The sequence below is a fragment of the Columba livia genome, chromosome Z, assembly GCF_036013475.1.
Source record: "Columba livia isolate bColLiv1 breed racing homer chromosome Z, bColLiv1.pat.W.v2, whole genome shotgun sequence".
Taxonomy (NCBI): domain Eukaryota; kingdom Metazoa; phylum Chordata; class Aves; order Columbiformes; family Columbidae; genus Columba; species Columba livia.
Genome location: NC_088642.1, coordinates 43,665,514 through 43,690,258, shown reverse-complemented (window position 1 = coordinate 43,690,258; position 24,745 = coordinate 43,665,514). Strand labels below are relative to the sequence as shown.

Below are 24,745 nucleotides of genomic sequence, written 5' to 3'. Positions count from 1 at the left end.
GTGCTACAGACTCCTCCAGGAAGAAATCTGTATTGGAAAGGAGTGGAAATCTGCAAGGAGTGGTCTGGCTAGCATGTGTGGAACACAGCCTACAGCCATGCACAATATGGAGATTAAAAAGCATTAAGTAACTCCCAGAGCACTGAAAAAGGCATGGTTTGCATTTAGAACCACAGTGTACTCATAGTTTCCTTTCCCCCGCTCCTCTAACTTTTGCATGCTTTTGAAGTCTTAGTATTCATATCTTAAATCAGAAGAAACCAGTCCCTCCACCATTTCTTCAGTATCAGAGAATGAGCCAGTGTGTGCTTGGGGTGTGAGTTGGTGTGTTCAACACCAGTGGCACTGCTGCGCTTCTCGACTCTTGCTTCAACTTGGTGGCCTCAAAGCATTCTTGTTAGGTCTTGACACTCAGTCCTTCCCGTCATCAATGGGTTTGGAAGGATGTATCCAGAAAGCATGGCTGCCTTCCCAGAGCTGAGGAGCTTTCAACCGGCATTTGAGAAGTGTTTTTAGCATGTGGCAATGTTTGCTGAGTAACTCTCCTTGGGGAATATGTCAAGACACAGCAATGGGCATAAGAACTATCACAGGAGAGAAAGAAAGTTGCCTTATTCAAGAGATTTGTTCCAGATGTGACTTCAGAACAGTTTAAATGGCAAAAGCTTTTACCATTGCTGCTTCTGCTGAAACAGAAAAGTCAAGACACGGACAACTGGAGTTCTGTCCAACAGTGCTGATTACTTTTCTTAGCTTTTCTTAGCAACAGCCTGAAATCTGGTGTCACCAGAGCTGGACTTTCTCTTCTTCTCTTTTTTTTTTTTTCTTTTTAAGTGTACTTTTAAAGTTGCATCTGCACTAGCATATAGGGAAGTTATCCTGAAGAACAGCATTTTTACAGGAAGAAATTCTTCCTTCCTTGCACTTCAAAATGTTGATATGACCAAAAGAGGCAGCACATTAAGCATGATTAAAAAATACATTTTAAAAAGCCCAGATCAACAAATTCTTCTTTGGTTTTCCAGCAAAATGACAACTACGCCTTAAGCTGGCTTTTCAATATCTTGCTGAAATAATGAAGAACACAGCCAAAAATATGAATATAAAGCAACTTTAATTTTCCTCTAGATATTCATATTAAAGAAATAATACTCATGTCCAAGTACTGTACATACAATATCTTCCTTATAAACTCTTTAGTTTAAAACACGTACAAAATTGCACATTTCAGTTTGCAAAAAATCATAAATACCTTTTTGCATGTAAATAATTCCAGCACAAGGATCAATGTTATACATTCCAAAATGTCAAAGTGTCTGTTCAGAAACAAACAGAAACAAACAAACAAATCCACTGTGATCTCCAGGTCCTAATGTTACAAATCAATCATTAACAGATATCTAACTGATGTTCTACACACGGGGATACAAAAATGAGCACAAGGCAAGTCGCCTTTTAGTCATAAGTACTTAAGACAGAGGCTTGGATTACAACTCTGCTGCCATTTAAACCCGTGGTATCCATCCCACAGTATTTAGTGGTAGCAGCATTGAGTTAATTTTTCCAAGATTGCAAATCACAGTATGCCTTACTTTTAATTCTTAAACAAGTTGGCTACCACTGAACAGTACAAATTGGAAAATTATTGTAAACACAGTTATCACTGTTGTATATTCAGTAAATTACAGTATTCTCTTAAACACATCACTAAATTAAGAAAATGTTTTACATTTAATCAAGTGCAAGATGCCAACTAATATTGTCCACTTGGTCTCAAAAATAAGTATTTTTAATATAATAGTACATAGTTTGTAAAAGTAACAAAAAATTACAATGGACATAATCCTCAGTTGTATATTATTAAGCCCTGTAGCTTCATTTTACATTAAAAAAAAAAATAAATCACCGCATCAGAAAAAAAGCTGCCAGATAAACCTCCCCTGATCAAATCCAGCAAATGAGTAGCTACTGAATTTTGTTTCACTATTATTGCCTCCTTGACAGTACACCTGTTTGAATAGTTCCCCAAAATAATCAGGTTTTTTTAAAAAAGTGGAAGTATTTCTGTATCCATATGAAGTAATTTATTTCTGGTTGGGTTTTGTCTGTTTGTTTGAAACTATTTAAATATTGTCATTTTAAAAAATTATTCCTTGTGCAGAGATTTTGAAAGGGTTTCTCAGAGGCTTCCTCTGTGCCAGCTAATTTAATAAGGCAGAATAAGAAGGTACACATAAACCCAGCTTACAAGAACCCAGGAAAGGATGTAGGCAGACAACCACCCACCAGTTAGTTGCATATAAGAACAACGCTAAATCTCCACTGTTCTGTCTCCACCTTTTGTTTTGAACAGCTATCCTGGATGAGAAAGTTTCAGTGCCATGCCCAAAGGCCGGGAAGAGCTGTAGGAAGTGGCAGTTGGTTCACGCATCTCCTTTTGGACAAAAAGAGAGGTTGGGGATGCTGGTGGCTACCCAGCAGGGAGAGGTGGCTTCTCTTTTTCAGAATATCCCTTTGGTCCATTGACCAGCATGTGGCATGACTGCAATGCCAATGAGGACTACAGGACTTGCATGATCCTAGCAGCAGCCCCAGCACATGCTATTGCAAGGCTTATGGTATTGCAGGGCATCAAGCGTTTTCTATACCACAGAATTTCAGCAAGAACACCACCAGAAACCACCAAGCGCTTTCAAAGCTGGGTCCCATTGCCCAAGAGCTCTCTCCTTTTTAGCTGATGGGAGTTAGTTGCTTTGTTCAACTGATTAAAAGACATATTGCTCAAAGAATAACGGATTTCATCTTTCCCAGTTTGCACCTATCTGGAGCTGCTCTTTTCTTAGAGGGATATTTTGATTAATAGAACATTAGCCATCATGAATACCACACAGCCAGGGCAGGGGTATGGTCCTCTAAACCTCAGAAAGGCTTTCAGCCTAGGCAGAAACTGCAGAAAAAACAAGCGAGCCTTAAATGAGCTGCTCCAGGAAAGAGAAACTACTGCCCTTGAAGAATGTCCTACAACTCCACAAACTGAAAAAAACCACAAGAAGCTGCAGAGCTACTTCAACAACAAGACTTATTCAGTAATACAGACCTAGTCACCTGTCCTGGTAAGACCCTGGCTAGGGAGCCTAAGAGTTGCTTTCAGGCATCATAAAGTAGAGGTAATCCAACAGATAAACTTGAGTTTTAAGGCTCAGGGCCTTTCACAGCAGAACAGCACTGATACTGCCCTCTCTTAAGATGTCTCCCTTCTTTCCTTTTGATCTTAAGAAGCCAGTAGACCCACTCCTAATTAAGAAGAGTGAGAGTGGTAAGAATCAGTGGCCATGCTTTGGCGGGTAAGAGGCCTACGCAGACTTGCTCATCATTTTCTATTTGAAAGCCAGGAATTGCACAATACTATATTGCAACTTTTATTCCCTTCCCTTTGTTCCCTACAAAGTAGCTAAGTGCAACCAAGGCAAAATCACTGGTGCAAGAACTGCACTAAGAGTCTCTTTAATGAACAAATAGCACTTTGCAACAAAGCAAAACAATTTGTTTTGCTTGTGTTGGGTCTTTTGTTTCTGGCCTGGTGGGGGTTTTTAGGGGTAGAAAGGAGGAAAAATAAACAAAGCCTGAGTATCTAAACTGTTACATATAAAGGAATGCTCAAGGGGCTCACAAAAACTTGTTTTGCTACATGTTGAGCAACATCACATGGGAAAGCCTTGAAATTAGAGCAAATGCTTCAAGACAGGGCGTAGCTGCCTTATGGAGCTTGTCCTTCATAGGCCACATTTTATTAGAGAGCAAACCTTTGCATCATCAGACCTGGGCTGTACTTGATGACATTTCAGTATGCTGGTTGCCATGGCTATAAATAAAAAAGAGTAAGTGTGAAATTAACAGTCATCAGGCCAAACAGGGAGGGGCACAGTTTCTGAACAAGTTTAGAAGACACTAAAGCAGTAATAACAAAACAAAATAAAAAGCATTACAAAGAGCAATCTTAATTCTCTGACACTTAAAAATACAATAAATATTACCATTAAATTATATATTAGAGAAAAAAATTATTCCTTCTTTGGATTCCCTGTTTTTTTTTTTTTTGGTTTGTTTGGGTTTTTTTACTGTTGCTGATTCCTCCAACTGTCACTTCTATTGCCATGGGGGAAAGAATGGAAAAGCAGACTTTATTATATGCTATTGGCCTGCTGGGAAAGTGGTATCATGCCACAAAGGTATCACAGACATACCAGCTTGTGCTGTGATTTCAGTTACTGTGTGCCCAGGAAGACTTTCAAACATCATCACAATTTACAATACCACTTTAGTAACTGGCACAAAATGGTTTGGTCTGCTAATGACACTTCGGATGCATTTTAGAAATCTCTGTTCTGAAGGCGTCATCTTGCAGACTGCACATTGAACAGGTGTCCTAGCTACTTACAGCCACAGCTTATGTGACATATTATATATAACAAGATTATTTAACTCCCCATATTTTCCCACTATTTCTGTCACCCTTCCATCAATGATATTAAAAGACAGAATGGTAAAAGTAGGAAAAAGAAGAACTTGACCTCTGGCTCTATTCATTAAAGGACGACAAGATTTATATCAGTATCTTCTACTGGTATCTTTCCCTAGCAGTTACTTGGTAAAAAGAGGGAGAGTATCCCCAATACACTCTCTGGAACAGTCCATTAACTTTATTCCATGCCACCACATTGCTTGTGTCCTGCACTACAAAAAAATCTGGAGATTTACGAAACAGAGGTGTGACAAAGGTTCTCAGGCTCAACATGTTATCCTTCAAAAGGCTCAGCGTGAAACATGAGACTATCTATACATGCCTTTTTTTAAAGACTGTTCATTCTTAAAGGTCAATTTTCCATGTTGGGCAGGAGGGTCATGCACCCCTCAGGCTGGTGGGAAGCTTTCTGCAAAGGACAAGAAAATGGTATCAAACAGTTCTACAGAGTTCAAACTACTTGTTATAATTTTTTGATTGTTCAGTCCATGGTATCAGAGAAAGGACATGGTGAGAAGCCTGACATTTAACCACTTCAGCTTTCTCCATCTATGACAGAATTAATACCACCACTGATTGTAACTGAACAGTTGCAAGAGAATCTTCACAGTACTTAGCAGAAAAGTTTTCAAATTTATTTAAGTAAATTTTAAGAGAAGAGTAAAACAGAACTTAAATTAAAAAATAAAACAAAAATGCAAAATCAAAACAAAAACAAAGACTGCAACCAAAGATTTTTTTTTTTTTTCTGGGAAGTGATGGAGGGTCTTTTACTGATCTCCAGTGACACAGCTCTCTGGACTGTGTGGAGCTTATTTAGGCAGCTTACAATTCCACCCTGAACTAGCTCTTAACCAATAAGTAACAGGAGAAGTAAATATTTTCAGCAGTGTGCTAAATATCATAATCTAGCAGTGTATTAATGCACAGTGAACTGGTCATATCTATTATCTCCATGTGTTAGCAAGGCTTCCTAGTCATCCAGAACTCCAAAGCATTCCTACAGAAATAATAATTTCTCCAGAAAAGCCATTCAGCCAGCACCTATACTCCTTAAACTATTGCAGACCGTGTTTTTTACAAGCACTAGAAATTCAGAGCAAACCTCAATTTACAGCTAGCCATGGATACAGATGTTTTCATAACAGACAAAAAAGGAAATGGCAGGCAGGTAATTATTTAGGGAGACTCCCTTGCAAATATTATTTATTATAACCCCTCCTTCACTTTGCAGCAAATTACTACATATGATCTGGAGCACATCAGATTACATTATGGCTAAACATGACTTTTAAATTAATTATCTTTTTGTGTTAACATAGCATTGCAAGATTTCAGTCTTCCAGTTTGACCGGAAATCTAAAAAATTAACTTGCAATCGCACACAGAATTGCAGCTTAGTTTTCTTTTGGGAGAACTCAACCACAACAAAGAGTATGAATATGCCTCATTGCATACAGCTGCAGCTAAGAAAATCACAGTTCCCCTCCATTTGGCCCTTCTCTATGTACAATACTGTCTGTGCACAACACCTTGACATGTTTGCAGGTATCTACGTTCTGTTCATAAAGGTTGGATTTGCTGGCTTTTCCTGTATCAGCAGCTGGCACCAAGCTGAGAGAATACCAAAGCAGAACTCCAGCACAAGAACTCACGTCCTGCGCAGGCACAAGGCCAAGATTCAGTGCTTTCACATCAGTGACACGCTTTTGTCAAGATTACTCAACAGAAAGCTGCATTTCAAAACACAGTGCTGGTGTGAAGATACAGATCCAAGATTGGTTTCCTTCTTCTCCCCGTCACTGTTTCCTCAGCAGGACCCTGCAAAGACAGCCAGTGTGTGGCATTCTGGTTGACCTACATGCAGTGGACTGTTTCAACATCCAAGCAGTGATCTGGTTTGTGACTATACTGACGCAGAAAGTAAACCTTCTGGTATGCAATAACTTAGGAAAACTGCTTCCAGATCAAAGCAAGCAGCAAGAATCAATACCTGTAGTAAGTCAACAGGATGGTGACTTGGAAAGCTGCCCTCATTATAAATTAGGTGTGTACGTTTATAGACTGTTTTAGCAACACATGGACAACAGCAGGTTCTCCATTGTGCACTCACTGCTGCAGTGTTTCTCAGAAACCTACATTTAGTTTGTCACAAAGGACTACTTCATGTAGAAGTTGCTCCTGTCCCCCCTCCGAGTTACTACCAGCCATTATGAAGAAAGAAGTTTCACAGCACAAACAGCTGCAAGCCACTTCATGGGCAGGATAAAAAGAGAGATCTTTGAAACACAGGACAGGAAAAACTGAGAATGAGTAAGACCTCTTGTCTCCCACAGTGTATCATAACGGCCTAAGATTCCACAAATTTAGATTTAATTCATCAACACCTTCACAGTAAAGTTTGCATGTGCAGTAAGATTAATAAGTTCATAAGAAGCTTTAGATTCTGCAGTTTGTTACAGGAACATCACACAGCACTGGGTACCGTAGATGCTGATGCAGCCCCACAGCAAGCAACTGTGGCACTAAAAAGATCAGTCAACATTTGCAGGATTATTACACACTGAGAAAGCTTTCTGTTCAAGGCTTTTTCTGCCGATACATGTCTTGCCAAATACTAAAAAAGATGAATCCCTGACAGGCTGCACTGTCCACCTCTGCTGGAAAATGCATAGTCACTGCATACAACACTGATTAAGTGACCAAAGAGTGTCAAAACAGCCTAGGAACTCTTCGACACCCATTCTCAGTTAAAGTAAAACAGTAAACAAAATACTTGGAACATGGAAGTGGTTTTGTACAAATTAAATATGTACACAGATATGTCATACTCCAATTTATCTACTTGCTAAGCATAGAAACTTAGAGAATCAAGTAAGGAAAAAGCAAAATTATACAGCAGCAGATACAGCTGCACATAGGAATAAAGGAAAACGTAACTCACTGCTTTTTCTTTTTTTAACTTACACTCCAGAGCAGAAGGACACATTGAAGAGTGACTTATGTTACAAGTAGATGTTTTTTCTTGCATATTAATTTCAGATATAGAGAAATTTTCTCTAAGAAGCTACTAGACCGAAATAGCCAATGGCAGACAATTCACTATTTTCAGCACAACTAGTAGTTCAAACATAGCTTTTATCTGTACTTCAGACACCACCAAACAACACTATACAACAATTTTGAAAGTATCATCAAGCTGTATAGTTGCCAAATAAAATTTCCACTTTAACAGCTGCAAACTACAGAATGCCTCAGGACTTAACTATGGGAGATCATGCCTTTGTCAAAGGTGAGACACAGTCAATCAGATATTTAAACAAACAAACAAAAAAAAAGGATGCCTCAGGACTCTTCCTTCAGTAGTGACATAAACATGAACCAAGATGACAGAGAATTGTAGCAGGGCCACTCTGAACACCACATGATATTCAAGTGATTTATGACATGCAGCAAAGAGTACAAATTATTAGAGGTTTTTACCTCTTGCAAGACTATTACAGGCTCCTGAGAAAAACATCACCACCACCCACAGAATCACCCCTCTCTGTAATCAAGACTTATTGCCCCCAAACACCTGCACTTCTCAATATATGCAAAGTACTTGTGTTTTACAAATTGCTCTCTAAGCCTGCCAAATGATCTCATCCTGGAGTTTCAGTGAAAGTTGTAAGAACCACTCACCAAGCACTAAGAGCTATCAGTACACCTTGTGATACTGAGAGACCTTACTACCCATCTTATTCTGGGGAGGAAACCAATCAACTTTTCTAGTAATGACGTAATTTGAATCAAGCACTCTCCCTGCACTCACAGCAAGCAGAGGCAGACTTGATGGGAGCCCCACCCTCTGCCAAAGGAAGGACTCAAGAAGACTTCCCTCACCACAAAGACTCCTCCTCCCACTCCACAAGACAGAAAAGGCCTCATAACAGTTCAAAGAAGTTAGAGCCATTTATGAATCAAACTATTTTGCTGTAGCACCTAAATAAGAAGGCACTTCACATCTAGATCAAGACATCTGTTCACGCTGCTGACGAGCTGCAAAATGTGCAGCGGAACAAGCTTCCATCAACGAAAACAAAGGAAGGGACTACATAATCTCCAGAGCAGAGATTACACCTACGGCAAAGAAACAAAGAGGGCTGTTTGTCATAGGTTTGGATCTGAATGCAAAACCAGTTCAGAAAGGCATGAGGGTAACCTGCAAATCAAGTTACACAGTGAGAATCTTTGTAAGGACTAGTGAATAGTGTGCACAAGTAAAACAAACATGGTACAGATTAGAAGGAAAAAGAAAAAAAGCTAAAAAGCACTGAATTTCCACTGAACATAAACTACTTTGTTAGGGTTTTTTGGTTGTTTTTGTGTGGGGATGGGGGTGTTGTTGGTTTGGTTGGTTTTGGTTTGTTTGTTTTTACAGCAATATACAGCCAACTTGCCTGCAGTTACTGAAAAGGAGCTATGTATGTAAATGTATGTATATATGTAAATCATATAAACAGTCTGGAAAATTTTTACCCAGTATCTATCTTTTAGCATCTCACAGTGACCAAAGTTTTAGGCAGAAAATCAAAGCCTAAAAGAAATAGACATGAAAATTCCTGCAAGGAACTGAACAAAAAAGGCAGGACAAAATCAGGAGGCCACATTTAAAGGTTTAGGAACACAGCAGGGATAAAAGTCAGAGTGGTGATATATACTAGAAGACAGTAACAATCAAGCCTGATGGGAAAGTACTCTGAGTCTTGCGACACTGGTTCAAACTAGGTGCTTAGGCTATCCACTCATATCTCTGTGACAGCTGCAGCAACCTCTATGGCACAGTCAATAGTGAAGAAAAAACAAACCAAGAAAACCACTACCTCACACTATTCTCAGATTTTGGTCACATCAGTGTTAGATCCTGTGTCTTCAACTAAATACCAGATAAAATAACACATTTATGAAGGCAACCCCTCATTCTACAGAAAACACATTTATTTTGGACAACGCTACTACCAGAATAGTAGCTTCTGCCAGACAGCTGGAGCCACCAGCCTCACTAGTAACCTGTCATCAGAGTAACAGAGCTGGCCTGTCAGCACTTGTACCACCTAACAGTATCAGCTAGAACATTAACCAGGCTATCAAAGAAGTTACCACATGAGATCTTCGAGAAGCTGGATGCAGGACTGCTCTTGCAGAAAGCCCAAATGAGAATAAGGTAATGTGTGGTGGTTTCCAGTTTTAAAACTACTATGCTAAAAAGGGTGAGCTCATTATAACCCTGCCCGGTTGTAGCCTATTATAGCCCTGCCCTTGGATGGGAAGGGGAATCGTAGTGATTTCATGTGTCTTATGGATCCCCCACTTCTCCTTGGACACTGCTAATTTATTCTGACAAGAAATAGCAAGATAAGTAAAGAACAAGTACTGCACAGCTATATTTATCACTGTCCTGTTTCCTACCACAAGACCTTTACTTAGCCCTACGCTCATCTGCAAATACAAGAACTGAAACAGCAGTGTCCACACATACAATTTTTATGAGTTTTTCCAGGACTCCTTAAAAAAAACCCACCTTGCTACATATACAGTAAAGCTAAGCATCTCACATCCATGTATGTACCAGGCAGCATTACCTCTCTCACTAGGGAAAGTGTGTTAAGTGTCAGGGGAAAAAAAAAACAACTTTTAATTTCTCCAATCTTGTAGTGTCTTCCAGATAGGTGATACCTGCCACATAATAAAAACCAGTTATTTTTCACCCAGTTATTACGTAACAGCCAGTGCTACAGATTGTATGCTGTCTGGTTCAGAATGCCTGTAAGAAATATTTAAACGTGTCTTAAGATCACAATATTTTTTTATGTGTTCATTAGCATTTCTAACAGCAGAAGGTACTGTTACAGGCAATCATTTCAACTACTGAAAAAGGTTCCGGTGACATGATTAAACAGTTATACAATAACTAATATGGCTTCTACCTAATTTGCATATGCATTAAGAAAAGAAATATCCTCAGAGCATCTCAGCTACAATAATACAATTACTACGCATTGTCCTGTCATTTCACATATGTGTCAGGAATGACTATGCACTATAAGAAAAAACTCACACACCTGATTGCTGCAGCTCAGCTTTCTGAACAGATAGTACTCACACATCCCCAATAAAAGCAAAAAAACATGTGAGTCTATCCCATTGTTCTTGAATTTCAAAGCATCAAGTGTAGCCTTCAGAAGAAGTAAGAGATGCCTAACAGCTCCTGAGTGGGTTTAACAGATCTGAGCAATGGCTTGTACAAATAAGGATGTCTATGCCCCCTTGGCTCCTCACACAATCCCCCATTTTTACCAGCTGGCACAGACACATATCCCCATGTAAGTTTTGCCTCTGAGTTCAAGCAGAGTTTTTAGTGCAGTTTCAAAGAGGGGAGCAGGCCCTGCTCTGCAGCTGGATCTGCTCAGAAGAAGCCCTGCCCTCCCCCAGAAGCAGGCCCGACCTGCGGCCCTCATGCTGAGGGGCTTCTGGTGGGGTCACACTCTGACAGAACCTTTCCATGGCACCATGCCACAGGGCTCGGCAGCGCTCTGTTAGCGGCTATGCTCAAAACACACAGGTGCAGCAAAAGCAAGGTAGGCAGCAGTACTGAGCAAGGGATCTAAAGCTTCTGAAAACTTATTGAGGATTATGTCTAATCAGAGGATTGCCACTCTCTTCTACTAGTAAAATCTTGACAAAGTCATAAATCAAATAAATTCCTCCCAACTATTAATAGAAAAACATTTCACATTCTAGCACTGACTTTGTCTCTAGAGCATTACAGAAAGTTTCTTTAGAACAAAGTAGAACAAGAAGCAAGATATATAGATTTCTACTGAAAAATAAATCTACTTCTCCTTATTATTTCTGCAATTTATTCAAGCATAATACAATGGAATTACCACCTTTATAGCTAGCCCACCCCAAACCTGAGCCCTTTTCTGTATCACACAGAATTGTTACTATAGTTATATAGAGCAAACACTACTGGAATGTACACAGTGAAGGAAAAAAAAAAAAAAAGTAAAACTTTACTTGCCAAAGTAACACTTTACTTGCCAAAGTAACCGTTTCACTTCTAACCTGTTATCTAGAAAAATAAGGTCTAAGCAACATCCAAAATGTCTAAGTTTCAATAAATAACTATCAATGCCCCAAGTTTGCACTGGCACAAGAAATATGGAGCGTACAGTTTAGAAAAGTATTTTCAAATGGCTGAGTCAGGAACACATTTCATCCTGCTTAAAATTTACAATAAAAATCACTTCCCTCCAGGGTTCGATTTTAAAACTTTAGTCATCTAAGTGCAAGAGCACCCACATAGTTGTCTTAACTCTCAATGGCAAATTAAAGCTCTAGAGAAAGACAGTATTTTTTAAAAAGTTCTTTATCAATACCATGAAAATATACATAGCCATATTATGTTTTAAATATATATATACACGCACATCTCTTCAAAAGGGTATGATTCTGGCTTTTTTTTTTTTAAGTTTCAAAAGCTTATCCATTACTATACAGTTCAGTAAGGTGTATTATGAAACAGAGTTTTTATATCCCCCATGAAAATAAAGTTGAATCTTTCTGTAAACAGGAACTTCCTTAATTTCCGAAATCTCTACAGACCTCAAGTACTTCACTGAAAAAAAAATTAAAACAACCACCTGCCCCAGAACCTCCCACGGAGACCCTCGCTGCCGAGTACAACATCCGCAGACCCCGGGAAACGCTTAACAACACCCGGGTCCTGCAACCGCCTTCTCCGGGACCAAATAAATACTTATAATTAACAATAATAACACAAGAACGACGGCGAGCGAGCACCTCGGCCCCACGGAGCCTCCGCACCGCCCCGGCGGCGGGCGGGGACGGCGCAGGCTTGCGACGGGGCGTCCCTCCTCAGCAGGCGCTGGTCTCCGGTGCTGCGACCGCCTCGGGGGGAGCCTCCCGCGGCTGAGCGGCGGGAGGGGGAGGATGGCCGGCGGCGTTGATGTGGCAGCCGGAGGAGAGGTGGCTACGGACGCGGCCCTGCAGCTGCGTGACCTGGGCGCGGAGGAGGTTGGCGGTGGCGGCCAGCTCGGCGTTCTGCCCCTTGAGCGCCTTCACCTTCTCCTCCAGCCGGGCGATGCGCTCCAGCTTCCGCCGGCGGCACTTGGAGGCTGCGATGCGGTTCCGCAGCCGCTTGCGCTCCGCCTTCAGCCGTTCCTGGCTCTCCGCGTCCAGCGGCGACAGTGACGGTGGCGTCGGCGCGCTGCTTCCGCCCTCCCCGGCCGCCGTCGGTGGCACCTCGGGCACCGTCTGCGGCTCCTCCAGGGACCGCGCTGGGGGCAGCCGGCCGCTCCCCAGACCTGCCGCTCCGAAGGCCAGGCCCGGCGGCGGGGCGGAGGCGGCCGGGTACGCGCTGCCCGAAGGGCTCAGTGGCCCTGTGGGGTTGAAGCCGCTCAAGTTGGTGTAGACGGCCGGGGGGTCGGCAGCGGCGGGGGCTCCCGGCGGCCCTGGGCGGGCGGCGCAGCAGGGTCCCGGCGTGGAGAGCGGCGGCGCCGCCAGGAGCTGATTTTGCTTGTGCAGGTCGGCCAGGGCCTTAACGAAACCGTCGGCGAATCCCTCCTGCTCCTGCGTCACCGGTTGCCGATAGAGAAACGGCCCCGCCGCCGCTGCTCCGCCGCTCCCCGCCCCGGGCGCAGCCGGCCCCGGGCTGCCAGACCCCAGCCCCGCGCCCCCCTGGATCAGCAGCTGCTCCAGGTCGGCGGCCGGAGGTAGTTTCAGCAGCGGCAGCTCCGCAGCGGAGCCCAGCGCAACCTCCGGGCCGCCGCGGGCCGCCGCCGCCTCGCCGCCGCCCGCTGGCTCCGCGGAACCGGCGGGCGGCGGCGGCGGGGCGGCGGCCGGCGGCGGTAGCAAGCGCAGAGCCGCCGCGCGGGCGCCAGCGGGGGGCCGAAGGGCGAAAGGTCCTGGGAGCGGCGCGGGGGCGGTGGCCGCCAGGTCTCGCTTCTTCCCGGCGCCCAGAAGCAGCTTCTGCCCCGCCGCCGCCGCATCGGCTCCGGGTCCGCCGGCGGTACCGAAAGCCGGCAGCGGCACGAAGTCGGGCAGCAGCTCTAGTCCTTCCTCGGGGTAAAACGGCGCCTCCATCTTCACGGCAGATCGCCCGCTACGCCCGCCGCTCATGCTGCCGCCCTCGCCGGCCGCCGGCGGCGGCTCCGGTGCGGCGCCGCGCTGGGCGCCTGCTCCGCTGGGCCAGCCGCCCTCGGCTGCCAGCGGAAACTGAGCCGCCTCCCGGCGCCGCCGGCCCCACGCTCCGCCCCGGGCCCGTCGACTGCCCGCCCCGCCGCCGTCGGTCCCCCGCCCGCTGTGCTTGCGCGAAAGGGTTTGATGCCGCAGCCACTGTGTTGCGCCGGTGGGGTGCCCGTGGGGTCTCCACGCTGCCTCCCCCCGAAAACTCTCCCCGCGGCTGCGGTGCGGGACGGGAGGCGCTGCCTGCGGCTCTACCGGGGACGAGGGGTTTCCTGTGAGCGTCACGCGGGGATGCTTCAGCCACCGCACACGTCCTGCGGGAGGAAAGCAAGCAAAGCTCACGCGTGGCGGCTGCTGTGAGCAGGTGCTCGTGGGCTGGGTTGTGATGGCTGGGCACAGGGTAGTGCAGGTGTCGACGGTCAACGCTTCCTGAGAACATGGCTTGGAAAGTCTGCTGGGGAAACGCTCAGCCATAAGAAAACAAGCTTTGTTGACAAGAATCGTCAAAGCAAAAGCCATTCGCAAGAAAGAGATGGATCTGACATAGTTCTTCCGAAAAAAAATGGTTTAGAGAAAGGGTCTGAAACAGCTTAGATGTCTTTTCAATATTATTGAAACGTGAAAGTACTGTTTTCTGTTTTGGGGGTGGTATTTACTTGTTATTTTCAGACAATCCCCCCTGTCTCTATTCAAGTCTCTGAAATTCTTGGAGATTCCGAGGAAATTGCTTTCCACCGAGTCTTTTAAAAATCTGTTCTGCTGAGGATACTAATGTGATATTCACAGAGCTGTTAAAAGCTGTTTTTTAAATTGACATGCTGACTGAGAGCCTCAGTGCCTCATCTACACATTCACCAGTTCACCCACCCACAGTGGGATCCACCAGCATCCCTTCAGTTAGGCATCACCCTTCTGCAATCTGCTTGTGCTTTCTCCCTAGACTTTTCCTCCCTGCATATCAAAAGTGCCTCATCTCCCAGGGCGTAGCAATGCTGCTGAGCTGTGCTGTAGCCTCACTGCGTGTGTCAGCATGCTGTGACTACACTGTACGTAGGTTTGATCCAAGACTGGGAATGGGGAAGGAGGCAAAGACGCTGGTGTCAAGTCAGGAAGGGCTTTGCCCCAAACATGCCACTTCAGATCCACAGGAAAAAAAGAGTCCAAGTATACCAACTAAGGCCTTGATGATGCTGAATCGCCTACCTTGGGGCCCCCAACTATATACTTTGTCCATGGGACAGGAGTTCCATTTCAGCTCAGCTCTGAGCCTTCAATCCCTGCCTACCTACATTGCAGGTGTTCTTCTCTCCAGTCCCATCTCCTGGGTGAGCCTTGGACCTGCCTTTCCTGTCCTGTTCCTGGTACCATCTCCTGCTGCTCCTGCCTGGACTACCTGAGTGGATCTCATACCTGGTTCATCACCTCGCCCTGTCTGGGTGTGTCAGTGGGTCAACAACTAGTGCCTGTTCTGCCCACCCTGCTCAGGCACTGCAGGACACTGCCCAGGTGGGTGAGGGCCAACACCTTGGCTTCAGCCACCCCCAGTTCCTGTGAGGCAGCCCTGCTTTCCCACTCCCTGAGGTGGTGGCAGAATCGCTGCCCAGAAAGCTGGCAGCAGGAGGACTCCAGCATGAACAAAGCCATCTGGCCAAAGCCAGGAAGAGAAGCATTTGCATGGACAGGGGAGAAGTAAGCAAGTCTGTCTTGGTGAGAAAGGTGGTGCTAGAAAGAGCTTATTCCTTGTTTCTTGGCTGCTGTAGCAGCAGGACAGAGCTAGCAGTACTCAGCTAACACCAAGTACTGAAAACAGCTAATGTGAGTGGCTTTGTGGAAGTACTGCTGCAGCTGCATGCTGTTCAGACTTTCCCTGTTGTATTCCTGGACAAGCAAATGGCAGCAACTGGGACCTTCTCTGCAGCCAGGCAAGGGGGCTGTTAGGCAGAGAAGCCACAGTCTCCAAGCTTAAGTTAGTACAGCTTCTCTTCTTTCCTTTATGAAGCAAGTGCAGAGAGGGCAAGTAATCTGAGAAAAAAATTAGGTCCTGGGTGGGGACAGAAAAACACCTGGGGAGGTTCTCTTGGCTCTGAGGTCATTGCCAGAGAAATTCTAGCTATGATGTCATACATGACAGAGGTGACACTAGAGGTAGGTCCCTTTGTCAGTCCCCTGACAAGACCTCTTGGTCAGTTATATAGGATGGTTTTACTTGCTGATCTAATGCAGCGTTGGAAAGTGAGCTTACAGCTCACCAAGCCTACAACTTACTTATTTAGGTTGCTCTCTAATATTTGCTGATATATGTGCAAGCCAAGTTTCGGTCAGTGAAACAGAGTTGTTTTACATGTGCCTAATGCAACTGCATGTCATGACAAGGTGTGCTTTTTCCTGTTTGCTTTTTCTCCCCTTCCCAAGCCTCCCTTTTTCTGCTGAAGAGCCTGGAAGCACTTGGGGGCTTCAGAAAGGAAACTCCCGCGCGTGTCACAACCGTGCTCTCCACAGCCGCCTGCCGGGTGCCGTGAGCATCCCCGCCAGGGCCCCGGGCACGGTCGGGCGGAAGAGCTCGCTGACTAGTCCCTCTCCCTGCTGGCACGGCGGCGGCCCGGGCACTACTCCCACCACCACCTGCAGGCCTTGGCCCGGAGTGGGCCCTCCGTCGCCGTCACAGACCAGGCCGTCCTTCCCTCGCCTCAGCCCCACAGGGGCTCCTCGGCGGACATGGCGGGGCCGCTGCAGGACGGGGAGAGGCGATGTCTGGCCGCCACAGCCCCCGCTGCCCAGATGCAACAGAGGGCGGGCGGAGCACGGCCGCTGGCAAGGGGGCGGAGCGGGCGGAACATCTCTCGCGCTCGCAGACGGCAGGCCGATTGGAGGGCTCGCAGGGGAGGCTCCGCCCCCCACGCGCAGGCCCGCCAATGGACGAGCGCGGTGCACGCAGCTACCGCGAGACTTGCGCTGAAGCTGGCACCGCCATCTTGGAGTTGGGAGAGGCCGCGTCCCGTTCCTCTCCCTCTCGGAGGGCCACGGGTGAGGGGGGGGGGGGGGGGAAAGGAGGCGATGGGCGCCCGGCGCTAAATTAACGGCGTCCGCTAGCTCGTCTCCCCGACGCTGGGCCGCGGCCGGGAGCCAGGATGGTGCAGTCCTGTTCCGCCTACCGCTGCCGGAACCGATACGACAAAGAGAAGCCCATCTCCTTCCACAAGTAAGCGCGGGCGGCGGGGCGGGGCCGCGCCGTGGAAGAGGCGGGGCCAGGGCGCTGGCGCTCGGCGCGCACAGGGATGGGGGGAGGTGTGGAGGCACATGCGCGTGGCGCCAAAGTGCGGGTGTGTGGCCGTCCGCGGCTGTCGAGGGGTCAGCCCCGGCGGGCCTCGGGCGCGTCGCCTTCCGTGTCCCCGGGGGTCTCTCTGGGCAAAGCCGAGGGCCTGTACGATTTTTGCTGCCTTTTTCAGGGAGAGGGGGACCCCTCCCGGGTGTCCAAAAGGCCGAGTCCCCGCGCCCAGTCCGTGTTGGCAGGAGGAGTTTGGCTCGGATGAGCCCGTCGGAGTTAAAAACAAGCGATCGTGCAGTCAGTCACAGCAGTGCTTACCTGTAACCCGACATCACGTTAAAAAGCTTTCCAGAAAAGCTGAAAGTACTTCTTGTTTACAGGTTTCCTCTTACAAGACCTGATCTTTGCAAGAAATGGGAAGCTGCTGTTAAAAGAAAAAACTTCAAGCCAACTAAGTATAGCAGCATTTGTTCGGAACACTTTACTCCTGATTGCTTTAAGAGGGAATGCAACAACAAGCTTCTGAAAGAAAATGCTGTACCCACAATATTTTGTTATACTGAGCCCAGTGAAAAGGTAAACCCGAAGCACTTGTAGTTTAAGATACTGGAATGCGTGTCAGTTGCTCGTATTAGCCTGTCAGGGCTTAAAGTAGCAGAGCAGTGTGGAGGAGATGCAGGTTGTGGAGGATACCTGCTGGGCTTGTGCAGCTGGAGACATGTGGAGGGTTGTGGTGCTTGAAACATGTACAACAGCTGTTCTCATTTGCTTTGACAAGAGCAGAAATGTAGGCTGTTCGAGGCTTTGGAGCACACAGAGCATTGTATGGCAGCGCAGTGGCTCTGGACTGCTCTTGTGTGCATGCACAGAAACCTGAACACCATAACTTGAGTTTAGAGCCCTTTGCTGAATTAAACGGAACAGCAGCAAAGTATGAAAGTGTGGGCCTGTTGTTAAGTTGTTGAACTGTATTTGTGGCATATTTGGAGTCTTACAGAGCCTCCAATAATACTTGAAAATTGCACTGTACTCTCCCATGCTGACTGGTGACTGCCGCTAATGTTGTAGAGATGATGGACCTTAATTCTGAAACTTAACTATCCTCTCTAAATGTCTCTATTCCTCTGGCTTTGCAGGGTGAAAGAGATGCAAACAGAGGGGCAGAAAAGTAGCTGCACCTGCTACCTATCTGTGCTGAAACTACCTCTCTTTTGCCTTAACAGTTACCCTGTAAGTTGCCAGACTGGTCCTTAATTTCTGCCTCTGGACTTCTGATGGTAGTTTCTTGTGACATATATTGTTCCCTTCACTGTGCTGCTAAAGCAGCTTACTGTGAGATGCAAGTCAGTTACGAGTTCATTCTTCTTAATGTAATAACTGCAATAGAAGAATGGAAAAGATTGATTCTTAGCTCTTATAAAGGATATAAAATGTTACATCTTGCCACTTTGCTCTACAGGAAGTGACAAACGAGAGAATGGATATGATAAGGCTGTGGGGTGAAAGACTGTAATGGGATGAAGCACACAGAGGAAAGCTGAGACTTTGGCTTGTTTGTTTTATATATACAGTATTGGATTTGATGCAGAGACAAAAAGGAAATGTATTTGAAAAATGAAAAGTGGTTAATGATAAAGAATATAAGTATAAGGTATATAAGGAAAGACAGATAATTTCCAGGTAAATATGGCTGTGTTGAGTTTTTTGTTTGATTGTGCTTCCCTGCTCTCCGTACAACACACTTTTTTTTGTCATGTGTAAAATGGTTGCAAAACTTTTTTAGTCTTAAAAGTTGAGTGAGTGTGTAGGGTTTTCTGCAAAAGTGTGATTGGTGCAGCAGGATTAGTGATGAGCCACATTCCCTATTTCATTATCATGCCTGGATCTGCAAAAACACAAAAGAGTGCCTTTTAATTGTGGAGAAGGATTTAATGCTATTCCTGTTTGTCTCACCGCACTTTTAAATGGACTGCCACATGTCTTCAAGAATTAGCATAATAACAAGGAATAGTAGATTCTTTTGGAATTGATTCCACACTGATTTTGAAATACAGCTTTTTCTCTTTTGGATTATATAATTTGAAATACTTTGTTTTTCCCATGTCTTAGGAGAACCATTTATTGGCTGTAGTAAGTAGTTCAAATTCACTTAAAATGTGTCAGTGATACCAGAGATGTCATGTGCTGGATAAGCTGCAAATAGAAATTTCTGTGTGAATTTAGCTGTCCAGCAATGTTCCTTTTTTTTGCTTGTGCTTCTGACAAGTGTGAATTTCTCTTTGCTCATTACATCTTTGGCTTGTAGTTTCTCTAGCAGTAAAGTTTGAAAGTGGCAGCTGATAGCATCAAGCGCCTTAGAATATTTATGTGTGAATTAGAAAGGCACACTGTTAGAAGCAATTTCTTATAATTGAGAAATAAGAGTGGTAGTTGGCTGGTTGTGTACTTTGAAATATTCAGTAATATTTGAGTGCATGTGAACCTTCCCTTCAACAGTAGTCACGAAACTGCCTTCTCATTTGCTATCTGCCAAGTGTTGTAGTTTCTACCAGAGGGATATCTAGACTCCCCAGTATCAAGTATTAGCTTGTTTGCATGTGAAGTCGAGGAAGTTAATGACAGATCTGATGAGCTTGATATTTAGATTATGAGGATTGTCAGCTGCTTTTATAGTCAACATTGTCGCTCTCCTCGTGATTTTATGTGTAGTAATAATACAGGGTATTTCAAAAACATGGACCCAATTTCAAACCAGTATGCACATATCATTGGGTTAATATTTTTGAAACATGCTGTACTGGCAAAAGGTGAGTAGTCAGAAAATTGATTCAGTGCCTCTTTCACTGAGAATGTCATAGGTATTCTTTTTGACAGGCAATGTGCATGTTCTTTTGTTTAAACGGTGCTTTTTAAATCATCACGTGGACAGAAGCATTTCTGAATTATACTGCATTTGTTTGGGGCGCAAATAATCTGGTTTGCTGCCCTGGCCCATACTCAAGTGGTGAGGGATCTGTGATGTCCTGAACTGTACAAGTGAACCTATTGAGAGCAGTACGATAAAGACTGCAGTTTTGTGTGGAGTTGAGCCAGTTGATACTCTGCGGCTGCCAGAAGGGAGAGTCATGCTTCTCCCTTCTCTGTCCCATCTGCCAGCCATGCAGCCCTGTTTCCCACTCCTTCCACACAGCAGCACAGGTGTAGGTCATACCTTGTCTTGCATTGCTTTGACTTTTAATAAAGGGCAGAAGATTTCTGCATTGATGGAGGGAGAATGAAGAGTGTTCTGTCATCTTAGCATCTTACTGTGTTTGAGCAAAGAGTAAACATCAGAGCTGGGAGGACTGCTTTGCTGTAGAAGAGCTGTTTATTTTGGCTTGTCATGTCTCTTGAAACCAAACCCTTATGTTGCAGCTCCAAACCAGTGACACAGTTCCTTGCAGTTGTTGAGAGGTGGGCCTTGCTGTGTCTGCTTCTCTGCTCTGCCAGTTTGTTAGAAACCCTCAGCAGGTGACCCTTATTCTACCTTAGCAGAAGATTATCCTCTTCTGCTGTGTTTTTGATTAAGTTAGCTGATATGTTTTAAGTATATAAAGGTAAGATGCAGCAGAAAGAGGGATGGACAAAGGGGAATGGGTTGGCAGTGATGAGTTATTAGTCAGCTGAACTCCGTTCTATGGTACTGCAGCCCATGGTCTTGCTTCTTAGGTAATCATGGATATGTGTTGGACTTAAGTCTTCAAGTGAGAGTAATTTCTACATTCTTCAGTTTTTTTATTGATTTGAGACATCAAAGCCCTGACAATGAAGGTAATTAAAAATATCTCCAGTTGAGAAGCCAGACAAAACAGGCCCAGAATTGTCAATTTTGAAAAAGTAGATTTTGAGATTTATATTATCAATTTCAGTGGTGGTTGTTTATGTTATTCTGGGGCTGTAGTAAGGGGATTGTGTTGTAAACAATGTTAAAAATTACTTTTTTCTTGTTTCTAGTCTGAAGAATTTGCAGAACAACCAGAAGATCCACTACCACCTCCTCCTCCACCGCCGCCACCACCACCACCACCAGCTCCAGTACTACCACCATCTCCATCAGCTCCTTCTTTTCATTTGTCTCAAATAGATACCAGATTTGTAGATCCAAGTATTGGATTATTGATGCCTCCTCTCCAGACCCCTAGCAATCTTGCTGTATTTTGTGATCACAACTATACTGTAGAGGATACAGTTCATCAGCGAAAAAGAATTCAACAGCTGGAAGAACAAGTTGAAAAACTACGGAAGAAGCTCAAGACAGCGCAACAGCGATGCCGACGTCAGGAAAGACAAATTGAAAAACTGAGGGAGATCGTTCAGTTTCAGAAAGAAAAAGACATATTGGCAGGAAAAGGCTATGTGATTCTGCCCAATGACTATTTTGAAGTTGTAGAAGTACCTGCCTAGAAGTTATGAATGTCCATTTTCACTTTGCTAGGCCAAGAAATTTAGTTTAAAAACCTAAACGCTCTCTAGTTCTGTGTGTAAGACTCTCCAGAATTTTAAACGAGTAAATTTGCACTCATACAAATGAGATCACTTATTTTCTTCATTGTAATTTCAGTTCGATACACTTCTACTATATTGAAAATGCAAGCATCTCAGAATATGCATTTAGTTTACAAAATCCAAATTACTTTACAGAAGGAAAGAATGCAAGGTTGAATACATTTTAAATATGTTTGTTTGGAGGTTTTGTTTGTTTCTTGTTTTGTTTTGTTTTCAGGTTTTGTTTTTGTTGTTTCGCAAAGACTGTCTTATGCTTACAGGGGATGGGGAACTGAATCTGGCTGAAAGTGAAGTTGAGGTTGTTGTAGACTTAGTGTGAAGCTTTGTCAAGGCATTTTAATATTGTCTTTGGTGATCCCTAGGAAGTAGTTTTCACTGATTTCAGAAGGAGCAGAATTAGGCCAGCTGAGTACACCTGAAGTGCTGCGGAAAGAAAGATAAGATAAACATTTCAGCCTGTGAAAACTTCCAACCATAGTTTGCTGTGCCTTCAAAGCACTGAAAAAAGTCCAATTTCTGTATCTCTTTGGTGAGGTATGTAAACAAGCCTCTTATTTTGGAATAACCTGTTACCGCACGTGTGTTGTGAGCAAGAGGAGGAGAATTCATCAGCCTAGCTGGTGAGAGCTTTTGTTTTGAGGGCAATTAGAAATTCTCCTGAAGTGCTAGTGCTGCACTGAACACGTATGTTATTGGACTGTTGGTAGAATCAAGAAAAGCAGTGTACTGTTTAGGGTGGCTGCTTTTCAAAAGTACCCTGATAATAAACAGTCTCCAATATATTGGAATGCGATGTTCTCGTAAACACTGTAATGGGTAGAATGTTGTTCTTATCTTTGAAATTGTTGGTCTTAGCACACACCTCAGCCATGTGTAGGTTCAGGACATTAAGAAGTTTTTTACTTTTCCAGAGTGTCAGGCATTTGCAATATACTGTGATTTTATTTTATTTTATTTTTAATTATTATTATTTTTTTTCCTTTTCCTTTCCCTGCTCCCTAAAAAGCATCCGCCAAATGGCAGTTACAGAATTAAAGTTTGGGAATTGTTTGGTGCTAGACTGGTTTTTAATATCTCAAATGCTACTGCCTCTCCTTCAGCCTTATTAAGACGTTCTCTGAAACTTAATTTAGAATACTTAAATAGTGCAGCATTTTGCACTTACTGTCAAATAATTCAAAATCAGATAAAATAGCATAATGCAAATCCTTCTGTAGCCTTCACAACTGAAATTTCTGGATATATTAGACATGAGGAAAATTACTTTTCTCAATACATGTCAAACTTGTGTGTAGTGTGGATTCTAGCTCTGATACTAATCCAGCCCTGTTGGTGATGGCTTTAAAAGCTTTTCTTAATATCCTGTTAGCATGACATTTTGAAGTGTTTCGAACCTGTCTTGGTACTTCTGACCTCACTCATGCCATGAATCTACTTTCTCTACCATTTCATATACTTAAGGTGAACAAAAATGTTGATGCATCCTTTTGTGTACATTTATTATACCTGGCTAAAAATAAAAAGCAAATGGTGTGTTAGATTTTTAACTGCTCTCTCTCTGTTTTCACAGGACTTTGCCAAAACTAGTTTGACATTTTGTATCTTTTTCTAAAGTAGTTATCTGGTTTAGATGCTGGATTTTTCTGGCAGTGTTCCTGAGTCTTGTTGCTGTTACACTTTGTACTTAAAATAAATTTGCAGAAGCTCAAATTCAAAAAGTGGCAAGGAAAAGACATTTAAACAACAGTTCCTATGCTGCTGGCATGTGTGGCCAGATAGCATATTGTTTCTGTTTTCTCTGCAAAACACCCTCTCTTCTTACTCTCCAGGTATTTAAAGTGTGCCTTCAGAGACATGAGGGGTTGCTGCAATAGCATGCCCCTGTGGGTGCAGTGCTCCTGCATCCCCATCTTTGCCCCACTATTTGGCTGTGTACTCCCATTACCACCCTTCTTATCTGCTGCAGTTCTGGTACTGGTTGTATCATTTTCTGAGGCAATTCAGCTTACTAACGCAGCAGGTTTGGGTCATAGCAGAGAGGCAGAGTAAGAACAACAGTATCAGATCTGATATGAAAAACAGGCAGGACCAGGAGCTGGATTTGGGGACAGCTAAGTCATAGAATCATAACATGTCCTGAGTTGGAAGGGGCCCACAAGGATCACTGAGTCCAACTCCTGTCCCTGCATATGACAACCTCACAGTGTACCTTGTGTCCAAGGGTGTTGTGTAGTCTCTTCTTGAATATTGACACTCAGGGCTGTGACTACCTCCCTGGGGAGTCCTCTCCTCCGGCTGCAATGAGATGTTGCATTACATCAACTGCTTCTGAAAATATAAAGGTAACTCTATACTCTTAAGGTTCAACACTGTTTCCTTCCACACTGGCCAATGATTCCCATCTCCCCCAACCTTTTACTCTGGCTGCTGTGCTTGTCAGGCCCTTCCTGTGGGTGTATTAGCCACATAAACATCCAGAAAAGCGTCCCAGCGAAAGTGAGTCAGTCAGGTATCTTTAGGGCATGCTGAAAGATGGCTGGTGTGTAGAGTTCCTGTGTGTTTAAGCTTCTCATGTTGGTGAAGTTGGCTTAATGACTGACTCAAGTAACTGTTCTTTCCATTGACAGGGGGGATTATTGTTTGTCTTGAGGGTTTCTGTAATACCAGGTGGAAAAGGTGACTGCTGACTAGTTCCTATCATTAAACGTTTTTTTTTCTAAGAGATGCACTTAAACTTGAGAAAAAACTTCTTCTCAGTGAGGGTGACAGACACTGGAACAGGCTGCCCAGGGGGTTGTGGAGTCTCCTTCTCTGCAGACATTCAAAACCCGCCTGGACATGTTCCTGTGCGACCTCACCTAGGCGTTCCTGCTCCAGCAGGGGGATTGGACTAGATGATCTTTTGAGGTCCCTTCCAATCCCAAACATGCTGTGATACTGTGAGGTGCAGTCCATTCTGGCAACGGGCTTGAACTTCTCCTGCAGCAACTCTTTTTTTTTTTTTTTTTTTCTTTAAAAAACCCCTCGCTAACTCCTGATGGAGTTCTGCTAGGACTAGGTGTGGTCTCTTGCAGACCCATGAAGCCTGTCAATGCTGCAGAGCTCTGAAGTGGGGAAAAAAGACTGGCATGAAACAACTGGCTGTCTTTCAGCAGTTGACT

General features: G+C 44.4%; 2 protein-coding genes across 2 annotated transcripts; one reads left to right on the top strand and one right to left on the bottom strand.

Annotated features, from left to right (window-relative positions):
* Window positions 1-1,095: 1,095 nt before the first annotated feature.
* Window positions 1,096-13,822, bottom strand: LOC135577263 (transcription factor JunD-like). Its single transcript, XM_065045615.1, has one exon. It carries the CDS (start codon window positions 13,706-13,708, stop codon window positions 12,446-12,448), a length of 1,263 nt encoding a protein of 420 aa, XP_064901687.1. The 5' UTR covers window positions 13,709-13,822; the 3' UTR covers window positions 1,096-12,445.
* On the top strand, window positions 13,776-23,131 carry THAP1 (THAP domain containing 1). Its single transcript, XM_005514164.3, has 3 exons — window positions 13,776-16,973; window positions 17,420-17,615; window positions 21,033-23,131. The coding sequence occupies exons 1-3, from the start codon at window positions 16,903-16,905 to the stop codon at window positions 21,480-21,482; spliced, it is 717 nt and encodes a 238-aa protein (XP_005514221.1). The 5' UTR covers window positions 13,776-16,902; the 3' UTR covers window positions 21,483-23,131.
* The last annotated feature ends 1,614 nt before the right edge of the window (window positions 23,132-24,745 follow it).